Source organism: Rhopalosiphum maidis, chromosome 4 (genome assembly GCF_003676215.2).
Source record: "Rhopalosiphum maidis isolate BTI-1 chromosome 4, ASM367621v3, whole genome shotgun sequence".
Taxonomy (NCBI): Eukaryota; Metazoa; Arthropoda; class Insecta; order Hemiptera; family Aphididae; genus Rhopalosiphum; species Rhopalosiphum maidis.
In genome coordinates this window covers 37675998-37696851 of record NC_040880.1, presented here as the reverse complement: position 1 = coordinate 37696851, position 20854 = coordinate 37675998, and the positions used below count along the sequence as shown (strand labels likewise).

The window sequence follows — 20854 nt, the reverse complement described above, 5'->3', positions numbered from 1 at the left end:
GGTAAGGTAAAAAAAAAAATCATTATTCGTATACAATATGATGTCGGTATAACATGGGTATCAAGCAGCATATATATTATATACGTGATATAGGTATAATTTGATATTTGGTATTGGTAGATATATTATGGAAAAATACTTGTGCACACGTGTCGATCTCGGTAAAACGTTCACAGTTATAGGTACTTGACAAAATACGAAATAAAAGAAAATCTAGCTAGTTGACAATAAATCGAAAATATTACTAACAAAGATTTTTAATTAATTACTATGTTGAAGGATTTGACAACTGCGAATCCTTACGGGGCCGAATCACCTGCGTATGTGTAACTTTAAACTACTGTTGTGGCAATAATAATGATAATAATAATAATAAAAAAAACCACAATGTAGGTATACAACTACACAATAGTTAGGTACGTGTTTATTTGCGAAATTCAACTTAAAATTTCCTGTTTGTATTTATAATACAATGTAAAATCATTTCTAAATTACATATCTTACGATTGATAAAGTGATGCATACATTTAATTTTTATATAATGAATATAATACATTAATTTTATAAATTGTTCTACCATCATGGACCTTTATTCGAGTATTGTAAAGCTCAGAAATATTATTGAATCCAATTAATTGTGCATAAATAATAAATTAAAATCAATAGTATTTTATAGTATTTATTTTTATTGAAGTTGAGAGCAAACCCCGTGTATTTTTTTAAATTTTAAAAGTGAATTCGTTTTATTTCTTTTTTAATCTATGTTGTAAATCTTTTGATAATTTCAACGGTTCTATATTATATGATTTCCTTTTTATTTTTGGAGCTATTTGTCGTGTATAAAAAACCAACAGAAAGCATGTTATGTGCGTTTTATTAGTTTTACGAAGAATAGACAGAGACTGAGAAAAATAATATGTTGGCGATTTGTTCTCTTAAAAATAAATTGTTGGTTTGATAGTATATGTTAATATTTTCATTTCCGTTATACTATGTTATTATATATGATTATATAAATTTGAGTAACAAAACTTAATTAAACATTTGACGGAAAAACTTTGAAGTTAATACTTTAAGCGAAAAAAAAATACTTTGAATAATTCATCAGAAAAGCCATTACAATTTAATTGTTTTATCCAGTTGGACTCCTTTGAATCTATTGGTATACTCATTAAAAATAAGAATTAATGATTTTAATTTGTTAAATATTATTTATTTCTCTACACATTTTATGTAAATTTGGTTGTGATTCATTTGTTACATCAACTTGGGATATTTAATATTTATAATATTATAATCGTTTCAACATTTTTTTGGTAGATAATATGTGTGAAATCGTGTATACAATATATCTAATTTGTGATATTTGTAGACATTAAAAGCTTAAGATACTTTTATTTAAATAATTAAGATTCTGCATTAAATAGTTTATAATCATTAAGAATGCAATTTGGAAGTATGTAGAACAGATTATTGTGTAGAGATCGATTAATTAAGTTGGTTTTATTGAATAATCTTTACTGAATGTTATTTTTTCATTTATTAATCTTATGTCTGTGAATAATTATCATAATGCTATGTATATTATATATTTCTAACTGAACTGCCTTTCAACTTAACGGTTCTTGTTGGTTAACCGATGAGTTTGTTAAAGACAATTTGACTAATGATCAAAGTGTTGGAGAAAATTATTCAAGTGTTTGGTACTCCCCAACTTCTCAATTCTCTGCGAAATTGTCCGAAGTTTTGCTGGTTGAAATTATACGCCCCATAGTGAGGTGTAGAACAGCGAAGTTTGATGACGTGAGGACCTCTAAAATATCAATATTCCTACCAGTTTCCGCATGAACGGTTCTTTACCACTACAGTTGTTGACAGCACCAATGGGCCCTTTCTAGACAGATAAAATAAAATATGTAGTTATTATACCTATCCTATAAAAAAAAAAAAAAAAATGCTTTGATTAATGTCTCCAAGTTGTATACATTTTAATAAAATTAAATGTTTCATCTTCCATGAAATGTGGACGTTTCGTGTGTTATGTTTTCGGATCAATGGCATGGATGTAATTTCAAGTGAAAAACAACCCAAAACTTTTTCCCGCACGAGGTCATTCTAAAAAAACGATAGCTAAACACATTTTTGATGGTATGAAATGTTTTACAATTATTTGTGCATTTTTAATTGTTATATATAATTTTAGAACATTAGTAAGTTTGTTAAAACAAGTAAAAGTTTTTGGTAATCAAATAGATTTAAATAAAAAACAATCTAAACTTGCAATTTAAAATTCACAAATAAAAAAACTAACTATATTTTTTTTAATAATTAATAATTTAATGTATATACGGATTAAGAAAAAATTAAATTATGTTTTCAATAATATAAATAATACGTTTATTTTATTAAATTAAACAAAAGGTATAATTAATAATTATATCCTATTTAAATATAATTTAAAGTCTTTATATAATAACGACGTTAAAATCATTAACAAATAAATTGTAGCTTGTAACTAAAGATAATAATATAGATTATCAATTATCATAATCTATGTATGAATATAGAGATTAATTTGTTACTTGTTTTGAAGTTCATATTGTTTTCACTTTTCAGTAACAAAACAAACAGGATTATAACGCCATTGTTTCTATTTCATAGTGAAAAATGTTTTAGATTGTATTGTGCTTTAATAAAGAATGGAACTAAATGCAATGTTTTAAAATATTGAAGGTTAGGCTCACTTCATGTATGTTTTTAATACATCTTAAATTATATTTTACGAATTGTACTTGTATATATAGTGCGTATTACTAAATAATATCTTATTAGGTTTTAAACTGTACAAAGGATTTATTGATTTTAAATGATGCGTGGTTTTATTTTTAATATTGTTTGTTTAAATTATATAAATATGATGTCTTTTAAGTGATTTTAGTTTGAAAACTAATATAACTAATAATACTTTAATTAAAAATTAAAAAGTAAACATTGCTATTTGCTTCATTTTGACTAGGTTGATTACAATTCAAAAATCATAGCAACTTGTTTTATGAATAACACTTTTAAGTTTCAATTTGAAGATTGTTAGCAAACCAAGTATTACGTGAATTTTGAAACCCTATCAATTAATTTTTGTATTTAGTTGATTATAAATCGTAATTAACGGTTACAAGTTTAACATTTAATACATTTTTTACAATCCTTAAAAATAAATGTTCAATGTTTTGTACTCATTTCTACAATAATATAATCAATTATTATTTATTACTATTTATGATTTTCACGAAGATGGATCATTAGTATTTAAATTATAATACATAAATATTTGATGTTAAAATGTTTATAATTGTTTACATTTTAAAGATACTGAGGTTTCCTAAACCATTGTTTTTCAAATTTAGTATTAAACATCAGTTTATTTTGAATACTACAATTTGGTGTAAGTTTATTCATAAAACAACTAAATACTGTACCTACTATTTATTGCTGTTATTACTTTTGATTAATTCGTCGCATTTGAGACGTTGTAGATAGAGTTTTTTATATATCGTATTTTGATATTAAACTAGAAAATAAACTCTAAATCACTTAGTTTGGTAGTTCCAACAGCGTGGTTATAAATTTAATTAATTTAACGAATTACTCAAATTGTACTTAGAATTATTATTAATTGATTTAGAAGTTTGTACATTTAACGAATAAAAATGTATACTAACAATAACAAGAGGTACCCATCATAAATTAATGAAATTAATTTAATACATATACATGAATTTACAAGCAAATTATAAAGGTAGTAAATTGTAATACATAAGTCCGATTGACTATTGCATACAAAATATTTAACTCCAACAAGAGAAAAAGTAGAGTGTGATATTTAATAATAATAATTTTGTATAATATGTATATCTATACTTAGTAAACGTATATAGTATAATATATACGAATATAACGAAGGTTCAGTAGAAAAGTTTTTTTTTATTATTGATATGAAAACTCTTGGAAACAAGTGTTACAGTAATTGCACTAATATCCAAAAGAAGTATTCCGGTTTGAATAGAAAACAATATTAGTATTTGAAGTGAGTATTATACATATTTGTAGGAGCTTGTTTATTATTATTGATTTTTTATTCTCGACAATATTCCATTTCATTAAATAATTTTTATTGTTGTATATTTCTACATTATATTTCTGGAATATAGAAAATTATATTTAGTTATTGTTTGCCCAATTACTTCCGACGTAAAAAAGAATGTTCTTAGCATTTAAAATATTGAACAGTTTTTGTAGCGTAAAATTAATATTTCAGTCTTCTGCTTTAAGGTTAAGTGTGTAATATTATATATATATGCATGTTTTACAAAAATTGTTATATAAACAACGTGTTAACCTGGTACGTCGATGCCAATTTTTCTCATGCCCCAATTCAGACATTCGCCATTATAGAATGATAAGAAAAAAAATAAAATCGTAATTTTTTTCACAACCAATACATCCATTATGCGGCACCTCATGGATCTCGATGCATGTAAACACGTATTCCATTTATGACAGAAGCCCTCCGAAGATCAGGTAAAACGGGTAGGGACTGTTGACCGGAAATTCGTTTAGTGCAATGTCCGGGGCCTTCCCTCGTACAATACCGCATTATGCCCTTCCCATAATAATCAGTTAATAGCCATGGAAATGTATTATTCATGGGCGTTTTTAATTTTTTATTATAGCCACTGTTTTACCTATATAAATATATATTATAATATGTGCTATTGTTGTCGTAAAACACATTTTTTCGTGCTTTGCATTTAAGATCGTTCGAAAGAGAGTTTAATAAAATCGAAATTTGACTATATATTGATAGTTTATCAATAATAAAACAAACCGGAGTGTTGTGCAGGTGCGAATCCGACACTCGGTCCGTTTTTTTTCAGTTCGATTTTCCGGTCTGTGCACCGCACCCACACGCAATCCGGTGTCAGATACGCTTTGATTATTGAACATTCATTTCTCGCCTTAAACGCTGAATTTTCATTATTCAGACGGCTGCAGGCTATAGCTATAATGTTTTATGCTTTCAATACATAAATATTCGTTTTAGTGCGTGTTAGAAAACGCGTGGTTAGTTAAAACAATAGGTTCAATCATTTTTGATTTTTATCATTATTATTATTATTTTGGGTTTGTTAGGTACCTAATTTATCTATATAATGTTCTAAATCTATAAAATTTAATTTTTTTTTCAAATATAATTTTTCAATCAAAACATTTTTATACAAAAATTATGTAAGAATTATCTTTTATGAAATGATAAAACAATGTAACAATCTGTTTTATTATATTGATTGATAAAATATTTTTCAAAAATGACTTTTGCTGTGTTTATTTTAGTGACACTCAATTGTAGGTACTCTGTCGCAGTTTCGATATAAATGTTTTAATGAGTAAAACGATATAATTTATTTAAAATCAAATATTTATGACTGGGATGCAAAGTTTAAGCATTACTTGAGCTAAATAATATTCAGAATAAAAAATTGAATAGGTTTTATCTCATTATATTTTTTAATTATTTGTTCGAAAAATATTTATGATTTTAATTAATATTTTTAATTTTAATTTTTAAAATAATGAATAAAAAGATCAAATGGATTTCAAAAATTTCAATAACATTAGTTGTATCTTGTATTATTATGTGTATGATGCTATTATAAACAGTGTATAATAATGTTTATACATGTTAAAAAAATTGTTTATGAGATTATATTAGTTATTTATGATAAAACGTTACACTGCAATATGTATATTATAGTGGTGATTTTTTCTTGTAGAAATGTTACAATTTCCCGTGTTATTTTAAATGTTCAACAACATTGATTTATTTAATTTTTATGCATTATTTTTTATACAGTTAATTACATTTCATGATAATTATTAAAAAATTGAAATTTTATGTAATAAAGACTGACAATTATTGAATTGTTTGACGTCTAAATTTGATAATGACATCTTTTATTATTAAACTGCAAAAGATATTTTCGCGCATTAAAATATGTCATCCTTCAATTATTGTATAGTTTAATTTAAATATACGTAATGATTTCTTTAGAAGTTTTTAGCGAAGTAATTCATAATTAAAAGTAGCTTAATTTAAAAATATTAAAAGTAAATGTATGAATTAAAAAAAAATGTTTTTATTTTTGAAAATATAAATAAGACTTACTAAATACTAGTTATCTATTAAATTAATCAATATGATAACTCATGTAATATATTATAATGTATGTATATAGTCGTATATAATGTATAATATGTTATAATTTTTCATTACCTATATACAAATATTTATTTTAATAATATTGCTAACTATAATATTAAAATGTATTAGTTAATTAATATTATGTAAGATAATTATTTAGAAATATTATTGTAAAAATGTTTATGTTTAATGTAAATAATAAAATATACATCATAGAAGAGCTAGAATTGGGTTAAGTAAACTTAGCTTAATGACGTTATTAATTTTCACTAAAAATACTTCAGATTGATCTGTTTGATTATAATGATAAATTGACCGAGTTTTGGCAATATATCAATTTTATTGTTCAAATCCTTTTCAAAATCTAAAATATTTTGAATGGAATTTTATCACATCTTTTGGAAATAAGATTAAATGTTTTACTAAGTCATAATTTTATTTAGTGTTTAGGTACGTTTTTGTTGTAAAAAAAAGCAACAAAGTGATTGTATTTTAAATTTGATTGTCTAAAAGATAACCTTGTCTCTATTAACAAGATGTCAACTTTTTGAAATTTTATCAGATTTAAAAATAATAAGAGTACAATTATTACACATGAAAATTACTCTGCAATCATAATACTATATAATAACATAATAACACTTTTATAAAAAAAAATTGTTATAAGTTATTCGTTTTTCAATATATGTATTTGGTTGGAAGTAATTTATTTTATGAATTCATCATTATACATATTTTTCAAGTATAATCGTATTTTTATAATATAAAAATCATAACGCTTTATACTTAGTTTTTACGATAAATATTTATAACTACGTTGAGAATACCTCCGTTATATTATGTATTATACAATGGCTATCCGACGTGCAGTCTTGGAGAATAAAAATAAAATACACTTGTAAGTTTCCGTTACACAATGTTATTGTTTGATAATTTTTTATTTTCTAACAATTGGGTATTATTCATATTTCAGACTGAGTTGTTATAACACTGATCTATCAGTTAGATATTTTCGTTTTTAAATCATATTTCATGGTTTTTAATTTTGTTATACCAAAATATGTAAAAAATATTTGAATTTCAGAACGTAAGTTATTAGAGTCATGAGAATTTTATAAAATGTATTCTACTAACATTTTATATTTGTTTCACCGACCTTGAGTGCATCTTTAAAAAGGATTAACATAACTATATACATACGTATAAAATAAACGATCAGTACACGTTACGATTTGATTATTATTATTATTAACTTATCTCTTGATAGTCGCTACGGTCGTAGGCAGGTATATAATTTTAGTTTTAATACGACATGTATGGTATGTAAAGGTAAAAAGTAATTCACATTATATCCCGTTGTGACTTTCAATTTTCATGATTCAGCATTTACCGAAAGTCAAAAACATTTTTTTTTTTTTTTATAAAATAAAAACAATATTATTTTTAATAACACTTTTTAATTTACACATTCTTTACTTATTCATGAAGAACTTCATTTTCTTTTATTGGCATCCAATTTTAAATTCTACTATTATTTCATTGACTATCTACTATTATATACTATTATACAATTGTACAATTTATGAAGTAGACACTATTATGTATGTGTTGTTTCCGTTATAGTAATGTGAATCTTAACATATTAGATTTGATTAAGAAAATATAATATATTGTTGAATTTTGGTCATCATCCGTTTTACAGATTCATAATAATAATAATAATGAATCCATTTAGCCACGTTTTGAAATTAGATATTTAGCGTACAATGGTAAATCGTGCTTCTTCTTTACTATTTATGTTCCAATATCATGGTTACTCTGTCATATAAATATTGTACTCGGAAAAGATTTCAATTTATGTACACATACAATAATACACAAATTTTGAGTTTTGTAAATGCATTATATATATTGTTTAATTAGAGGTTTATAGATAACTTTAGTTGAATAAGTTTTCAACTTCTTGTTTTTTGCATCTTTAATACTCAATTATTTTATATGACTCAATATGTAAAATGTCGAATTAGGGTATTATATAATTAATTCACGACATCATGTATCATTCAAACAATCTTTTGAACAATCTTTTGGTAGCATATGTGCGCATACGTTCATGAAAATTGTATACGATTGTAGAACTTTAATAACTAAACTTATAACTTTAACTTTGTTAATAGTTTAAAGCTAACATGCAATTAATACGTAATAGTTATCACGGTGCAGCTTGAAATGTTAATTTTTCGTAAAATTGTGTTTAAAATATGAATTAGATCAGCTGTAATTCTGTACTCGATATGTGAGTCTCTAAAATATCCATCACTATATACGTTATTCTTTGACAATTAATACTACAACTTATTTTATTTTTTTGAGTGAAGTGTCAAAAGAACCACAAAAATATTGTATATTTTCTAAAAATACTCAATAATATTTATCGAAATAAAAATTTAAAATTATCAAATATTTTGTGAAAAAAAAATCGAACCATTGTCGAAAAGTTCTACTAATACACTGGAGTACTATATTGTGAAACGTATTCACAAACTACCAAATAAAACAGTGATGTATAAATAATATACATAGAAAAAAACTTCACTGTTCATTTAATTTCTTTTTTAAATTAATTAGATATTTGTATAGAAAAAAATGTATAAATGTGGTTTAATATATGTTTATTTTTTTGATATAATATATATTTTGAGTTATAAACTTAAAAAATATTTACATTATTGTTACATTATTTTTCATTTTGTAAAATAATATATTGTTGCTGCATACTATAATAATAGTATGTTGAAATATTAAAATTAAAAAATAGCCATTTTCTTTTATTGTGAATTAGAACTTGAAAAAAACACTTGTATTCAATTAGCTTGGAAGAATAAATATCATTAATTTTTTTCTGAGAGTTGAAGTCTAAGTAATTGTACAAGATGGGGAATATAAATTTAAACTTATTTACGAGAAATTGTTTTTCCGTAACGCATAGAATGAAGGGCTAAAAGCTGTTGAGCAATAATTCATGATTCACAATTTATCCAAAACAAACAATGTTATTTGCAGAAATATAAATAGTCATTAATTTAAACGAGTTATTTTTAATAAATTTAATATTATTAGGCACGTTATGTTATGTTTTCGTGGAATATTTAAAATAACATCATCTTAAAACACTTGAACATTTAAGTATAAGCATTTTTGCTTTGATAAGTTTAAAAGCTGTTATAGTAAACATATAACAAATTTGCTTATTTTTAAGTTATTCAGAATTTACCTATTTTAAGTGTAAAATATAATACCTATTTATAACTTAATTTTACATACATTAATGACATGTGATATTTATATAATATACGTAAGGGGTTTCACTGTAAAGTTAATTTTGGAAAATAATTATTTTTTAAGAAATTTACAATAATTATAATGTTTAGTATTTTTTGGTTTACCTAAACTTAAAATAAAAACTTTTTGATTTTGTGTTTCATAAAAACCTATAGTAGCTTTTTTTCAAGGGATTATTAGTGTAAATATTTTGAAAGGTTGATTATTAATTTCTTTGAAGTATTAAATATTTAAATAGTAGGTTTTAAAGTTTAAATAAGAGATGCGTAGAGAAGAATGTATTATGTAATATAGGTGAGCGGGTATTCACTTAGACAAACACGGCGATGCAACTTTTGTATGTATGTATATAGGTCGGGATTATTCCTAGGATCTCGATTTTATTCTACAAATACAAAGTTTATTAATGCACAAGTATTAAAGATTACCTCAACAGCAAAATGTTGATTAGTTTGAAATAACTTTCAGTTTTCTCAACTTATAACAGCCTGTGGCTACTTACTTACCCATCATGTACATTTATATAGATTTTTCTTGAAGTTTAAAATTAATTTTACCAGAATAAAATAGTATATTTTTATGTAGGCAAATGGAGACTTTGATGTGTACTTAAAATGTTATCTATTGTTATATATATATATATATATATATATAAGTAAACGTACATTAAAAAAAAAATTAACTTAAAAATACACTTGACTAAAACAATGCATGTATTGTTTACACTATGGTTAATAATAATTTTAAAGTATATTTTGTTGTTAGAGGACGAAGATAACAATACCGAATGACTGTTGAAAATGCATTCATTGACATTTTAGACTATATAATAAATAGCAAACTATTTTTAAAAATTGCCCTAGACGAAGTAAAAAAAAAAAGCATTGGCTACAGAATTTGCAGTGCCAAGTATTTTTGTAAAGTATGAATCAGTTCCATACTTGTCTCTATGCAAAAACAAACATATTTTCACACAATCAGTCATTAACTATACATGTGTGAAACAGGAACGGATCCATGGTTGAAGCTCCACTCGAGCTCTTCTCTCTATTTCCTTAGATTAGTAAAATTATGGCAATATACTTTTATTTATTTATTTTTGTTTTTATTATATAGTATATACTACCATATCTAAATATATTTTAAGATGTATGAGATAGATAAATATTTGTGTATTGTATATTTAAATAAAAGCACCCTTCCCCCCAGATCCTCAGAATCATGTTTTGTTTTTCATAACATTTATGTTATTATTACTTAACAGTTGGAACTGATTATAATATCATCACTGGTTGTAACATCGACATAATATAAATGTATTGTTTATACTAACTTCTAACTGATTTTTTATTATAAAAATATAAACGAATCAAAATTTAATTAATTAATTTTAATTTTATTGTGCATTTTAATTTTATATGTAGTTGATTTTATGAGTATGTTAACGTTTGAAAAAATATTTATGATTGCATGATGCTTATAATTAGATTTATTAAAATTGTATAAGTAGGTACACCCTTAGGTAAATAAATTCCATTAGTATAACAAATTATATTTCTATATTTTACTTTATTAAATAAACTACAGCGATTGTATCTATGCTCATATTTAAAATATTGTATTAAATTAAAACTAAAATAAATTATATTACACATTTAACTATTAATTTAGTAATATTAACGTACAAGATAAATATTCATAATATATTTTATTCAATAATTTAAATTAATATGTTTATTATTATGATATTACGATTGGGTCGAGGTTGTGTGTTAACGAACATCGTCGTCAAATCTTTATGATTTTAATCTTACAAAAAAGCTTTCTTTGGATTTTATTTAACATTAACAATCAATAATTAAAATCTCCAATAAATATATTTCAATTTTTTTTTTTAAAAATGTGGTGTAAAAAGAAAGAGTCTTATATGTTTTTATTTATAATTAAAAATTATTAAGAAAATATATAAGTATAAGGTGATAATACAGCAGCCATGAATACCCTTCAAGGGAAAGTTTATATCTTCTACTGATGGGACTTCTACTCTTTTGGCAGACTTAATGGAATATAATAATATGATAATATATACCTATACAACAATAGCGTTCCTATAGTAACGAGGTTGGTTCCTTATCCGAGGATCGAATCAAGAAAATCTTGATACTCTTATAGGCTTTGTACGTTTCATCTGTTTAACCCCTAACTGTACTTATCGGTTTTCATTTCACTGTTTCCATGGATAGCTTGTGACTTTTTAAATATATCAAAAATACTATATTACTACAATAATCCAAATAATTTGATTAGCAATAGATACAAGATTTCATAGAAATTGTAATATTTTAGTAAAAATGTATTGTTAAATGAAACTGTACGGACATAATTTAAGTGTTAAGATCGTCGGATCCCTTCTTTAAGTCTGAAAACAAAACGTTTTATTTTAATCGAATTTGTATTCACTAATCGGTTTTGTCCTAGGCGAAACAACGTGAAACGTTTTAGAGCAAAAACGATAAAGTTATTATTAGGCTTATTAGGGTTAGGTTAATGAAAAAAATATTATATAATCATAGAAAAAAAAGGAGAGAAATTATATTTAGCGTGAACATTAGTTAGTATACAATATAAATATAATATAACTCTACGGTTTTCAAGTTTATTTAAGGATTATGGATAAATAGTTATTTTAATTAAATTGTAAACTCGTAATAACATTCGACGTTATGAAAAAATTGTGAGCATTTTGATGGATTTAGTATAGGTACTATTATATTGTACTTGGTTACGAGTACACGTAGTGTGAAATATTTAATATTTTGAAAGTATTTGCTTTTTTTTATTTAAATACGCTTTATTATTATATATACTTGTCATTTTTTTTTTTTTTTTAATACTATAAAGTACCTATTTAAAATTTTGGATAAGACGTATTTAAGATATTCGCATGCTATTTACGTACTTGTAGGATTAAAATAATTATTTAATATATAAACTACAAAAGTCAATTTATAAAATAATCTATATATTTCTTCAGATGTTCGTGTTATATTTATAATAATAAAAATTATTTAAGGTTAAAAAATAAAAAATTAGCAGATATTATATCTTATAATTTGTTTAAATTAATGCATTACCACAATTTATAATTTAAAAACTGAAATAAATGTGTAAAAAAACATAAAAATAAAATTTAGAAATTCAAATAAAAATTCTAACAAAATATTGATGTATCTAGTAACGTGGATATGGAGTTAATATTCCAGGAAGGGCCTCAGTTTCAGGTTTGAAAAAAAATAACGCGAGATGTGTGCCAGCCTGCTATTAATTGTGGTTTCTCAAAAACCTATGTTTGAAAATACTTGGCATAAAGACACACGCCGGTTCACGATACCTGTGGTTTTACTAAAACAGAACGACGGGAAATTCGACAGAAATTTCAGAGCACCGCCGTAACCGAATTATGCTGAAATGCCAAAAAAAAAGAAGAACAGATCCAATTAGAACACACAATAGTCATGCTGGTTTTGAAAAAAAAAAACCCAAAACCATTTAGCAAAGATGTTTTGTTTGCTTCGTTTTTGTGGCTACGCTGCTTGACGTGTTAATTAAGTTGACCAAGTCGAAAAGTACTCGATACTCCACCGCTACAAATATTGTAATTACAATATAATAATTAAAACACATGATAATTAAAAAAGTAAATTTTTGTATAATATAGATATTTAAGACAAAAAAAAAAAGTTGGGCAATTGCGCACAGTAGGTGTCGTAAAGAATTATTGTTAATGGATGAATTGTATTTAAATTCAATGATATAGTAACTAAATATTATCTAGGTAGTAAATACTAAACAATTTTCTTGTTATTATATGAATATAAAGTATTTTAAGATAATTTGAAAATATATATTAAAGCATAAATAATAATCGATAAAAAATATTGTTCATAATATTGATATCAATAATAATTTATTAAATAGTGTATTATTCTACATTGGATATTTTAGAGAAAAGAGTAAGTCAACTTGATCTTATTGCGTATATCAAAACTATTTTTTAAAAAAGGTGGGCAAGTGGGTACCACTATACTGTAAATTAGGCGTAAAGTTAGTCACTGTTTATTGAATGTATAAATGTGTTAAATTTGAATTAAATAGTGTATACGAAAAACGATTCTGAGCGGAGATGGTCTGTTAGCCTATATCATTAAGTATACTTTATGATCAGTTTTTTTTATATTGTTATAAAAGTACCTAATTTATTTTACTATTAGAATTATCAGATAATATAGTAATTATTTAAAACATTTTATCATATTATGTATAAAATGCTGATGTAAACAAATTTTGGTGAAAATTTCAAGCACTTATACGCTTATTTGTTTTTGATTTACACAAAAAAAATAACAAAATCAATTTTGTCGAAAACTGGCTTTTTGTGAAAATTTCCATTTCCCTTAATTTTATTTTTTTGATTATTTTGAAATATAGTAGTAATTTTTAATTCTAATCTCTTAAAAATATAACCTAGATCTAATTTTTTATCAGAAACCACCCTCAAAGTCGAAGATTAAAATATATTTTTAACTAATTATCATGTTTATAAAAAAAAGAAACACATCATTGTAAAATTATTTATCAATACATTCATTGCTCCGCTCATAATCTAATGATTCTATTATATAAAATTAAATAGGTTGAAGATAATGGATTGTCTATCGGTTTTTAAAATCCGTATTAAGACCTAGTATTATAGGCAGTGCTATTAATTCCTTTAATCGGTTCTTCGGCAAGTGATTTGTCTGCTTTAACCTGTGTAAATAACCTTGGACGGATATAAAATACCACGCAGAGGCTTGAGGCGATAATGCACAATTATGTCAACGGTATGTGATCTTCAGTAGGAGTTAGTGGAAGATAAATAAGTGTTTAGAAGAGCGACGTGCGAGATAAGAGAATATTTGGATTTTGCAGTTTACGAGGATAACGAAAAATAAAATAATAGCGAAAAAAAACTACAAATACAAATCATTGACATTAGCGCCCCCCATATACATGTCAAACACGCCGTGCGTTGATGTAATATAAAAATTTCCGAAATGGAATCTTATAACGTTTTTATTTTTTTTCTTCGTATTCAATACACTGAATATTTGCAGCTTCTACTCTTGGCCGGAGACAGCTGTTCGCGGCGTTTCATCGGAAATCACCGTTATACAGGCGTGAAGCGGATTATATTATAGCGTTAAATATACTTACTAACTGCAGCAAATAGTAATACATTTGGCCATGTTGTTGCCTTTTTCTCTTGTCATCGGCAGTTTATTTCCCGTAATGGAAGAGCATTATTTTCTATCCCAAAAGATGTGTGGGGTACTGTCGTATTCAAAGTTTGGCCAAGTGGAGGGGGACATAAAAAAATGTTTTAATTTAACTTTTTACAAGTTGTTCTTGTCCATGTTCTCCTAACATTAATCAACCTTTTAAATATAATTCTTTAATTTATTTAAAGTTTTACAATTTTACTATTATAGATACGATTATAAATACATATATAGGTTACATATATAAAATTAAGGTTCAAAGCTATGGTGACCAGATTAATAATAATAAAATCGGGACATAGATAATATACGTACATATACAAATTAAAATAAAAAGTATTTATTATGATTGTTAGTTATAACTTATATTAATACATAATATATATATTTAGATTAATTCAAGACATAAACATTTTTAAATTGATTATTAATTGTACATTGAATTTTATTTTACTAGTTTTTACATTTAGTTTTGTTCTTAGACTGAATTATAGAACTTAGAAGCTATAAATTTGCATTATGAACTGAAATAGCAAAAAAAAAAGTTGACAAAGGTTAAGTAATTCAGAATACTGTTCATAGTCGTCACAATTCAGTCCATTTTTTTTATAACAAAAGGCTGTAATTTTTTTTTGTGAAAAATAGAAGCCGATTAAAAAACAAATTAACCTATAATAATCGACAGAAAATTTGAAGAAAACGGGTGATACCAGAAAAGTAATATAAATGATTAAATTTGAAATTATAGGTAGGTAATACAAATATTATACATGCTAACGAATTAATCTCGCGGGATACATCGTAGTTCCGATGATGATTTTTGAGATACCGGGACATCTGCATACTCTACTTATGACTCCTCAAAGAGGGAGGCGGGGGTTGATCCAACCCTCGGCCACTGAGGTGGATTGTAGGGTAGATAACGAATCTTTTCTTTCCGGAAAACGTCTACGAGATCGCGTGCGCGCTGAACGACGACGTGCTCGTATTGCTATACGTCTTGGCCGTCTTACTATAATACGGTTGGACAGGATATTAAATTATAGAGAGGAGACGCCGAGACGGCGACCGACGGTCGTCGTGTACCACCGGAGAAGCAGCTGTGCACCGACCCATAAATAGCCTATCGGGCCTCATCAGCGCTAGATTAATTATAGCGGCGGCGGCAGCGTCGGTTACCTCCAGCCCGCGTGTTCACAGCTGGCGGGGAAAACGGCCGCGACCCTGCACCCGCGCAGTATTTTTTTTTTACATCGTTGCATAAAGGTTAACGATATTATTGTCGAGTACGTTTCGTCATAATAATATACGATTTTATTCAGTGGCGCAATTTCAGTGAAAAGTTGGGAGTGTTTATGCCCATAATTTTAGACAGTTGATCCATATATATGCCATAAACTATGAGGGCGCTAATCACCCTTAAATCTTTCCTCTAAATTGCATCTACGATTTTATTTTAGTATGATTACAGTGCATTCGAAACTCACGGCATCAATGTATGCGTTATATAGGTCTTGCGACGGTCAATGTCTTCGTACTTGTATGAACATATTTATGCTATCTATGAACTTCTTTGATCATATTAATATAAATTATACAATATTATTATAACCTATAATAGTCAAAATATTCATAATTGTTTGCCAATAGAATTCATTTAAAAATCGTTTTTTGTGCGATTTAAGTCTAATCGACCAACATTATAGTATACGATTCAACCGAGCTATGTATTTCCAAAAAGTTAAGATATAAAATAGATTTATAAATATATTTATATGAACATTCATACGTTTTAATAAATTAAATAAAGGTATTTATAAATATATATACATTATATATAAGCTATTAAATCGGAAGTTCTTAAACGGTGGTGTACCCATTCACACACATTAATTATAAAAAAAAATCCACTGTTTTATTGGGTAACAAAAGATTAACATAGTTAATGAACTCTTTTCAAATAACTATTGAATTTTGTCGATTTTTCTTATAAATATATTTCTAGTATTGTATGTGAGATCTTTTTTAGTTGAATTCTAGAGGAATTTTGATGTGATAACGATTTATTGGACTCTTATTAAGTACTTTAAAGTTAAAAAAAATAACATTAACCATAAATTACATAGATCAAGTTGTCCAGAATATCACATATCACGTAATACCAGGTGGTGTGTATCTCGGGGTAGAAAAAATGACTTTCAAATAACGTGCTCTGATTATTATCGTTTTCGAAGCAGCGTGTAACTATATATTGTAATTTATTGGTGAACAATGCGTATTGCCAAGCACATATATTTTCATATTAAATAATAATCAGGTGCTTTGACAATATCAATAAAATACGTTATCAATAACCGTATTCTTGTTAATTTACCACAGTTATCGTAATTTTGGTACTTATATTTGAACGATATAAGGAAATATTTTTCTCTTTGCCGTTACATTGTGTAAGATCACATATTTTGTTTACAATTTCGACTTGAATAGAGTGCATCATCTGCAAGTAATATAATATTATAATCTGTGACAATATTGACTATATAATAATAATAATTATGATACCATTTGAAGTATACAGTATGTTTTGGATGTTACTTGAACAATAATATTGTTTTTATACCTATTCTTAATTTAATTTTCAATGTTATAAATGTTTAAATTAAGTGTCTATTGGAAATGTAATAATAATATAACTGAATTTTTAGTTATCGATTATAATATGATATAAGTGTATAATAAATTATTGTACTTTACATTGTAAATCGTCCTTATATGATTTCTACTAGGTATAATTATTAATTTTTAACATTTCGAGACAGGTAGGTACGGAGTTGAGTGTGTTAATTCATATTATAAATAATTATTTTTTATTCTGCACTATAATAATAGGGATATATATTTTCATTTATTTTTAGTTCCTAACTCTTATTTATTATTGAGGCGCATATATAATGATAAAACATAAACCACGTATTTTATTTATATTATTAGATAAAAAAATTTATGTCGTTAATCTTTATAAAAAAAGTATCACCTAACTTTTAAACTTTATATAGATTTAAAAATATGGTACAATGTGAATAAAAATTACCTTTCATAGTAATATTAAAGCTAAAGTTGTATTTTATTTTAAAATTGTATAGTAATGAATTATAATATGAAATGTATTAAATTCAAAACTATGATTAAATCTACAACTAGATTGACCGAAATAATATTTTAAATAAAAAATATTTACATACAATACTTATTTATTGTATTAAACATCATTTTTTATAATTTTGCTATATAGTTATAAAAAAATATTGTCATAATTAACATCTTTTAATGAGTTTTTCAAACTTACGATATGATTAATACAAACTACTTAAGTATAACTTAGGTTATCAGTTTCTAATATTGATATTTATGGTACAAATTAATAAATTGAGTTTTAGATCTTAATTTAAGTGAGGTCAACGGTCTAAATTTTGATAAAAAAAAACAACTGTTAGATGACACTGAGATAATAAAATTGTTCTAAATGTTCCATGCAGTTCTGTCAATCAATTGAAAATTGTACATTGATTGTACTTTAATGAGGTCGTTTTTTATTTTCCTAGTAGTTTAAATTATTGTGAGAAACGGAGAAAAAGGTTAATATTACAGTTTAAAAAAAAAAATCATGACTCTGCTCGTGTAAGCCAAGTTATTTAAAATCGTTTTTCAAGTATAAAGATTTATCATTGTTGTTATTATTATAATAATAGTCAAGATAAGCGAAGCGAGACGGGTGCCTAACACAGTTATCTTGACCATAGCTACCCACTTTCAAACTTATTTAAGATACATTTTCTTTTATTATCAGATTTTACCTTTAATAGATTTTAATAATAAACTTTCTATGTTAACAATAAATTCACGTTTATTCATATACTTACTTAACAAGTAATGAGTAAATTAAACATGTAATGGGGTAAATACTTTAATATTTTATCTCCATACTTAAAAAAATTGTATGGTAAATAATTATTCATTTTAATTGAACGTTTAGTATAAAATAGGCGGTAATATTACGCTATTAATGCCTATTATTATATTAGATTTTATTTTATTTATTGTGTAAGAAAATGAAGTATAATAGTTAAAATTACAATAAAACTTAGAATTAGAAAATAGTATACAAGTATTTGCTAATAAATACAAATTGAAATTCATTTATGCATTAAAAATAGACAATAGAGCCTACATAGAGCTATACATTGTATTACGCACTACACTTTGTTATTTCCTATAGTTTTCATTTAACAGAAAGTATTTTTTGTACACTTCGTAATTTTGCCTCTATCTGAGTTAGATCACACTTAAATATATAAATTATAAATGAAATAAAATCAATATAAACATTATGTAAATTATGTTATACTGCTTTGTATTTAGAGTGTTTTACTTAAACTATAAGAAATTGTGATTTTCAATGGATAAAATATTTATAAATATAGCACTAGTGTAGTTTAATATAGTTTACGTTCTATTGGTTCGTTTCTACAGTTAAACAATATAGGTTACGGCCTATTGTATTGTAATATGAATACTTAACTGTCAAATAATAACTAAATAAGAAAACCAAGAAATAGTTTTGTTATTTTTGTATTATTTATTATAAAATATTAACCTAACTAACCCCGGGAGATAATCCAATAGTCTACAGACTTTTTTTTTAAATTTTTAATTTCTAAACTTTTGTTAATTTATGAATAATGTTTTATTTTTAATTATTGTTTTTCATAAAACTATTGGCTAAGTATCTTATTTATATATCCTAGATAGTAGATAAAAATCATTTGTAAACAAAATATTATTTAGCACAATGGTTTTTATTGCCTATTTTAATATTTGGAGTTATTAGTATAACAATTTAAATAATCGATTTTTCGTAAGTAACTATTGTAATTTATTAGTTTATTAAAAAATACGTTGATATTTATCGTTTACCAATGAATGAGTTACGGATAATCTGTTTAAAACTTGTTGATAAATCAAATTTTAAGTATCAATAATAAAAATGATGATATTTTTATTTTATGTAATGCTATGTCTGATATTTAGGATGACAATTAATAATTAATAATAGTTTAATTTTCCAATAATTAGTATAACATTTATTCCAATTCTAAATGTTATAGTTTATTATTATTATTATTATTATAATTTATACAATATATATTTTATATTATTATTTATTTATTACATATTATTATATTAAACTAGTTATTTTTCTTGGTTATAGTTACTGTTAAATGTTAAATGATAATCATTAAATATTTTTTAATTCAGTAGGAGTATAGTGTATTCTCTTAACAAGTAATTAATTTCAGTTTAAACATTTAACTTTTAATACGTGTTACGAAACTATGTGTTTCTAATTTTCAATAAAATACAAAAATTCATAAATTTATTATTTTTTAATCATAATAAATTTTTATTTGTATATGTTACAGTTCATTGGATCTCTGGATGTTCCCAGGCCAGTGAACCGGGTCGAAATAGTGGCAGCCATGAGGCGGATTAGAGTAAGTGTTTTCTAGATGTTTCTTTCTAAAGACTTAGCCACTTTTAGGAACAACAATTTTCATTAAAGTATACCTATCAGATATTGTATTTTATGTTGAAACTCTTTGTTTGTTTTCTATGGTACACGTCAATTCCATTTTATTTTATATTTTTACCATTGATTTGTCATTAGAGTCCATTTATATAATAATTGATTGATTAACCTAATTTAATATATTATTTTATATTTATAGTATGAGTTTAAAGCTAAGGGAATAAAGAAGAAAAAAGTATCCATAGAAGTTTCCGTCGAAGGGGTCCGTATTACTTTAAGAAAGAAAAAAAAGGTGAGTGAAATATTTTTTTCTATTATTCATTTTTATTTATCATATGAATTATT

General features: G+C 24.9%; 1 protein-coding gene across 2 annotated transcripts in view; it reads left to right on the top strand.

Moving 5' to 3' along the window:
- The window catches only part of LOC113560489 (carboxyl-terminal PDZ ligand of neuronal nitric oxide synthase protein), a 55907-nt gene that overhangs the window by 15540 nt on the left and 19513 nt on the right, over positions 1-20854 (top strand). The window contains exons 2-3 of one of the 2 annotated variants that reach the window (XM_026966381.1): positions 20403-20474; positions 20709-20801. In XM_026966381.1, coding sequence (XP_026822182.1) covers positions 20403-20474; positions 20709-20801 — 165 coding nt within the window. Of the gene's footprint in view, positions 1-20402; positions 20475-20708; positions 20802-20854 lie in introns of those variants that run through there. The other variant, XM_026966383.1, reaches the window with a different exon arrangement.